This window comes from Gavialis gangeticus, unplaced genomic scaffold (assembly GCF_001723915.1).
Source record: "Gavialis gangeticus isolate Ggan-Ray unplaced genomic scaffold, GavGan_comp1, whole genome shotgun sequence".
Taxonomy (NCBI): domain Eukaryota; kingdom Metazoa; phylum Chordata; order Crocodylia; family Gavialidae; genus Gavialis; species Gavialis gangeticus.
The window spans coordinates 23,839,566-23,846,992 of NW_017729025.1; the positions used below are offsets into that span (position 1 = coordinate 23,839,566).

At 42.6% G+C, this 7,427-nt stretch overlaps 1 protein-coding gene across 2 annotated transcripts in view; it reads right to left on the reverse strand.

Annotated features, from left to right (window-relative positions):
• Positions 1-1,889: 1,889 nt before the first annotated feature.
• Positions 1,890-7,427, reverse strand: part of TRMT61A (tRNA methyltransferase 61A) — a 28,392-nt gene continuing 22,854 nt past the window's right edge. For both annotated transcript variants that reach the window (XM_019518512.1, XM_019518511.1), the window contains exon 4: positions 1,890-3,354. In XM_019518512.1, coding sequence (XP_019374057.1) covers positions 3,026-3,354 — 329 coding nt within the window. In that variant the 3' untranslated portion in view covers positions 1,890-3,025. The remainder of the gene's footprint in view (positions 3,355-7,427) is intronic.

Genomic DNA, 7,427 nt, shown 5'->3' on the forward strand with positions numbered 1-7,427 from the left:
CCCCACAGCCCCATGTGACATCAAACAGGAATTGCCAGTGCCCAGCCCCTCTGAAAAAAATCAACCTGGTGGGCAAAGTGGTTTTAATTCAGTCTCCTCCCAAAGGCAGCCTGGCAGGACATGAAGGCACAGGATCCTCACTGAAGATGGTGAGCTCGCACTGCTCAGGGACAGGGACTGCACTGTCAGCAGTGAGTGCTCAGAGCATCTCAGAGACCATTGCTCTTCTGCTCTGGGTCCCTCACAGCCACTGCGATCATCAGGTTCACTTGGACAACAGAGCAAAGATATAAACTCAAGGATGTGCTCTGGAATACTTCCCAGCAGGGAAGAGAGATTCTGTGTTGAGAACCATCATTTTACCCAATGTAACTGAGCAGTCAGAAATTCAGGCACAAGCATAAGAAACAAGAAAGCAGAGACACCCTGATGGTGTGTTGCCCTGTCCCTCCAAGGCTTCTACTACAATCTAAATGATGGGCAATGCACATTGTTATGTCCCCCAGCCCGGCTCACTCATCCACCTCATTTGCTCATCTCTTAGAATGGCAGCTGGCATGTCATGTACAGCACCAAGCACAGTGGGACCCAACCTGGCTGCAGCTTTTAGGCACGAGTGCAACATAAATGTTCAACAAGAGCTGAAATACTGATATGGACAGCAGTACCCAATGTACAGACCTTGGATGCACACGCAAACTGGGTGAAATGGGGATGCGGGGGAGAAAAGGATACAAAGAATGAGAATTTTTCTCTAAAAATTGCATCCAGAAATAATTGAGTGTCTCTGTGTAGCCTGAAGAAGGGGACATCAGGTAGATTTCCCCATAAAGCAAAGGAGACTTATGTCTCTGATTCAGCTGAGTAAATTTAAGGGAAATCATATGGGTATTTACAGTCTGAAGGCCCTCAGCAGCACGGTGTATATATAACCACCTGCCCTGCCCGTTGGAAGCTGATCACATGCAGAATTCCTTTTGGTACTTTCATTTTAAGGGTTAGTAGGAACCAGCGTGGTAGAAGACAGGTGAGCCTTAGTGTGACCGGCATCTGAAAGGCCTCAACACCTTAAAGGCACAGATAAGCTCATTCTTCTTCAATGGAGTATTTGTCCATATTTAGTATGGGACCAAAGCAATGCCAAGTGAAGTCGATGGAAAGGCTTCAGTTGACTTCAATGGGCTTTGAACTAGACTTTGCAAGAGAAATGTCAGTCAAACCTAGCTTTCCCTGTACTGATCTGTTGAGGTTTCACTGCAAGGGCTGAAACCTGACTTTCATGTTTTCCGTCTAACTTAAACGTAAAGTCATCACAAAGAGAGCCTGGCTCCAAAATGGTAATTTCATGTGAAATGGTAGAACCCCAAGACTTCCAGCTTCCCCACTGCTCTGACAATACATTACGTTCACTCAACAGGGTAGCCTCAGGGCACACTCGTGGCATTAACTAGAAGGGTGATGGGAAAGGCCAAGTTAAAGCCAGCTCCTGGCATTTCTTCAACAGCTCTGTTTTACATGCACACATTAACAGCGCAGCTCTACCCACCTATCGATTCAAGTGGTACAGCTGCCTGCCACCTGCCCTTGCCAAGCCATTAGCTGGGGCAGGGAAGGAAGAGAGCTTTCACAGCATTTTAGGAGAAAAGCTACAATTGCAGAACTACTTATATAACTAAGTTAGTCCAACAGAATTGCTTTTTGCCTTTAATCTGCTCAACAGTTTATCTTTGCTGTCATGATCAGTTGAGCTGTCTCTAAAGCTTTATGGATTAGTGCTCTGCAGAAACATGTTAAAAGCTTAGCCTTGTTATTTTTGTCCAGAACAGGGAGAAACCAGGTTCAAGCATTCACACCATCACTTGCGATATGCAAAGAGCGACCAATACCGATTGAAATATTCAGGTTTTTTGCACCAAATGCACACTCCGGAAGATATTACTAGCAGCCACTAAGAACATGGCAGAGATTTTACATAAAAGAGGCCTGCAGAGCCTCAGAAATGCACACAATAATTTTAAGCAGTAAAAATTAAATTTAATCTAGTATTCAAAAATGATCTGAATCACCAAGCAACCTTGGCAAAAAGCCTAACAATGGGCGTTACAGTAAATTACTACGTTTGCGTTGTTAAATGCTGCCAAAAGCAAGCTTCCCATCACTGATGTATAGCAGGCCCTGGTAAGTTATCATATATTTAAAAAAATAATCCCCACAACTAAGGTATACTGATCACAGAGATGTATGAAGTTAACAATAAGTGGCCATTCTTAATACATTTACACAACCATCTTCAGAAACTTGAAAGCAGCTGTTCTATTATAATGTGGCAGTATGAATGAGCCATTCTGGACCACAACTCTAAAGTGGGAAGATATTTCCAAACCATTCCTGTAAACCAAATCCAACAATCAGCAAGCTTGATAGACTTTTCTGTAGTCCAGCTGATTTGCAGATGCCTTTGTGGAATGGGGTAAAGAGGTTGTGCTCTTGAACCCAGAGCAAAAAATCCTCCTTCTGGCCAAATACTATTCTAGGGAAACACTAGTTCTGCAATCAGCCTCTGTGACAGCTGCATGAGTTTACAACTTCAGCATTGCAGCTGAGGCCACTAGAAACTTTCATGTTTTGCATATGCACACAACCCCTACAAAGGAAGGGTCAACAAAAAGAAGGGTCCCAGGGAAAAGGAGAAAACTTAATAAAAAGATCCAGAAAGCACAAAGGAACGCCAGCGATCCTAACCCAGACTTATCAATAAGTGGTTTTATTTTCTAATTCCAATAAATTGCCATCAACTAGTAATTTATCTTCCTCTTGGCAGCTAAAGGAGCACTGTTCCAGAGCCTCAGCATCCTAAATCTGCTGGTCTAGTTAGTGCTCAAATGTTATTTAAACAAAACATATTTTAACTGAATCTGACTATATATGGAATTCACTGACGGGTACAAGCTGGATCTCCTTCAATAGAAAAAATAACCTCATAGATGTAAAGACAAGCTGCATGCACACTCAAATGCCAAACGTACTACAACAGGCTCTTGGTAGCAAAGGTTAGATAGCCAGTATGCCCCACCATTTCCCGGAGTGGCACACCACTTTTAAACTGTACGGTTCCTTGCTGCTGACTGCCACACAGGACACCTTGGTTTGCTTGGTTGCTGCTGTCAAATCCTGGGTTGGAATTATCCTCTGCTGCTTTTCCAAGGTCAGGGATTTGCAAACTAATTGTCCTTACGTTGTATACTCGGAGGAGAATTTCCAAAGTGTTAATCTCAGTGAAACCATGCTCTTCCAAAGCCAGGCATGTTCTTTGAACTTGTTCGATGCAAGGGGAGAAGGAACAGAAGCGTCCACCTGTAAAACAAGACAGGTAGCAGGGGAGGGAGTACAACTGGATTATTCTTAGTCGCAGTTATATGGCATTACTCTATATATATGGTATGTGCCTAGTGAAAATATTTTTAAAGAAAATACTTAAGAACTAAAATCTCCAAGGAAACAACTCTGTGGGTTAAAAATGTCAACATAAACATGCTGGTAATTTTACAGGAGGTTTCAGTCCTTTCAAAAGTGCAGCTGTAATGACAAATTCATTCACCTTTGCTCATAATATAGTGTATGATGTACCTACAGAGATTAACACCACCTAATTTCCTTGGAATCAATACAGACAACCCTGGACTGATGTGCGAACCTGATGTTGGCACTTGCACGAAACTGAAAGTTTCCAAACTCTGCTCCCTCTCGGAGACGCTTTCATTCTAATAAAAGCACGTTCATGCATGCTTGGACAGAAGTGACTGTGTTTACTTGAGAGCGATGGTATGTGCACGCAGAACACAGTAATCTCCGGCCCATAGATGGACTGTTATTAAGCTTCTCCCCTTCCAGTCAAGCAGCTTGCATGTCTCCTGAGTGTTAGATTCACAGCTGTAAAGAAAAACTTCTCGGAGTTTACTGATGATTAGGTTGGGCAGCTTTTTGTGATGTATGCATCAAAACCTTTGCACTACAAGAGCAGACTTTATAAGAGGATACCTTCCCTTTCCAGGGCAGGTGTCCTCAGACTTTTATTTTTAAATGCGGAGTACTGGCACCTCCCCCATGACTGTGCTGCAATGTCACCTTAAGAGCTGAGAATAAAACGATTCAGATTTATTCTTAAAAGCCAAATCAGATCAAGGAATTATAAGGATACTGCCTGCCATAAATCTGGGTCATGCGGTTTCACCAATGATGTAATGTCCCACAATCCAGCTGCCCTTCCTGAAAACCTTTTGTACTGGGGGAAGGGAGCACAGGGAGAATATAGCTTCAGCAACTTATTTGTATTTTTAGATGGAAATGTTTGCTGATCTACTGTGCATTCCAGCTCAGCCTTCTTGTATATCAGGTCTACTAATCTAGTTAAACCTTCTAAAAGTAGCTATATAAAACGCTAAAGAACTTAGGTGTCTGACGGAAAAACATCCGGCTAAAAAGAGGCTAAATTGGGACTACGTAGGGACTGTTTTTCTATCAAATATCCATTTTTTTTCAAAGCCACAGGTCTGAAAAAAGAAAGTGTCAGGTTTGAAAGCAGAGACTGCTGCAGTGCTCCAGTTACTGTGCAGCAGTGACGTCCTGGGTGCTGATGAGGGAAAGAACACTTTTTCCCGAGTAACGTCATCCGGTTGTAAGTGACATTTATATTTGTTTTAATTTTAGTCTTGGAATAAAGTCACTGCCAAGGGCAGGGCTCCCGTTGTACATCTTCAGAACACACAGGCTTTTGTTGAGCAATTCCTTGAAATCACAACAAAAAAGAAATGCAAATCTAATAAGCACCTGCAAAAGTGACTGGTATGCTGTGTGATCCCCTAAGCTGGCTGACTGCAATTTATGAGTAGGTGCTCATCCATAGAGCTCTCACCAATTAAATCGGATACTGTACACTATTAATACCTACATAACAGAGGATACAAGTTCAAAGTTGACAGAGGATTTATTTTTGGCCAAATAATGCAGGTCTCTGCAATGATTATAGATAGCAAGGAATCTGGAAGGGGAATCTGTCACCTAATTAGAAAGTGGGATAATTTTACATTTATATTGTAAAGAGAAATATATTCTCATTGTGCAGGAAAGTGAACAAATGACTAACTTGGGTAAATGTCATTCTACAATAAACTCTTTGTTTCAGAGAAAGAAGTAGCAGAGAGATCAGAGCTTTACTATTTCTTCATTCAGGCTTTCCGTTTTTGGTGTTTCAGCCTGAAATATTATAAACTACAAAACATAAACAAGCATTATGTTTGTAGCAAGTAGATTCTGCTCATTTATTCGAACTCCAGAGAGTTCAGGCTGTATTTAGACTTAAATCTGCATGCTTTAGGTTTGCAGTCCAAAAGCAGAAAGCCTGTACCCAGCTGTCGCAAGGCAGGCTGGGGGGGCTGCCTGCCTACAGCTCTGGCCAAGCCTTTCATTGAAGCCACTGAAACATTCATTTCATTTCGGGGTGGTCAGCTGACCACCGCACATCAACACCAAATTTGGTGATGATTTATCAAACATTGACTGCCTCCGCACTAGACTGTTTAGAGAAGCAAGACTGTAGAAACTGGGTGTTTGAACTTATCTGGCAGAGAAAGAAGAAGAGGTTTGCAATAACTAAGACGACACGCAGAGAGGAACAGCAAAGCAAGAGGCATGCTACCTGCTCAACTACTGGAAGGTGTGCAGATAATACAGGGAAGGAGGCAGGAGAGAAACCTGTATCACATCCAGCAGACACAGCAGAGTAGTCCTACTGATTTCAGCTTTTGCTCCTTTTTTCTCATTCTTCCCTCTGTGAATTCACTGGAAGGCATGCTGAGACGTACACCTAAAAGAAGCCTGAGTGCAAAAAAACCCCACCAGCACCAACAGCAGCTTTCTTTAAGACTTCTGCCAGCTGGGAGACGGGTCCCATCTGCTTTCCTGTACACACCATCAGGCAGGAAGGATTTGGCTTGAATGACATGGGACTTGTTAGTAGAAATCCAGTGGATATTAGTAAAGGGCTGGAAGGGATCCAGGCTACAATTCTGACAGCAGATAAAAGATTTAGGGGGAGAAAGTAAAGTTGTGGTGCAAGACAGCAGTGGGTTGGTTGAAAAGACTAAAACTGAGAAAATGTGATGGTGGTAGTATTTCTGGAGTAGGGAAAACATTGGGGCTGGAGAAACAGAACTAGGTTTCTGAAAAGTGGCTCATGCTGAAGAAAAAGGGTATGACAGATAGGAGAGAGTCCCAGGGTACTGAGGCTTCTCTCAACACATCAGATTATAGAAGCCGTGGAAATAGAGCATTTTGAGCTCTTGCTACACTGCAATCCCTGGCACATTACAATCATTGCACACATCTCAGCCTAGTTTCCAGCATTCACAATTCTCAGATTCTCTTAAGAGTACTCTTGCACTTTGGATGTTGAGAGGCTTTTAGGCTGTAAGAGCCTGTGTTGCCCAAGAAATCTGCATGGCTTTGTCCTGCCACACTGAGGATTCCCTGGTGAATAGAGAAGAAGAGACATGCCCACCCTCTCCCAAATCTCTCTGTTTCTGAATAAGAAAGGGGTGGCCGGGACCTAAGGATGGGAAAAACAACTGAACTGAAACTTCTTAGTACAAACAGAGTTTGGGTCCTTTGAGTGCTTTCCCTTTCGAAAAGCTATTGCTACTAAATTTGTTTAATGAGATCTACATGTCATCGTAAATTGATATAGTAATTATCCAAGATTAATCCTGTGCACATCGGGAAGCTGTGTGGAGTTTTTTGATCTGCAGAGCTGTCTAAAACGTGTGTTTATTCATGTATAATGCATCTGACAAGTACTGCAGTTGAGGGGAGCAGAATAATGAGTCTGTATGAAAGCCCTTTTTTTTTCTTAAAGAAAAAAAAAAATCACCCTTCACTTTACAGGCAGGGAATGTGTTTGAAACCTTTAATAGGAAAGTTAAATCTCACCAATTATGCAGGCTGGGAATGAACCCATAGAGCAGTGACAGCCATTGTGATAAGTGGTGGATCAAGAGTTTATAGAAATGAAAGCACAACTGAGATAGGAAAGATTAAGGAGAAGGGGGGAGGGGATGATAACGCTCACACCTATATGGTGCTTTACATTTTCAAATCATTGTACAGACATTAATGAATGAGTAGGGGGGACACCCTACCAAGCTTGCTAAAGGCTAAAGTCTGTCCTAGTCATAGCTTGCAGGTGCCTCTGTTGACTCTAGAAGCAATTCCAGACTGCCACTTATCTAAACCAGGAAAGAATTGGGCCCACCTGTCTGTGCGATGAGTAACATTTTGAAATCAAGACAATTTCTACTTAGCTAAACACTGAGCAGGGTCTTCTAGATTCGCCTCTCCCTGACCCCACCCCCCCGCCCAGAGAGACAAAACAG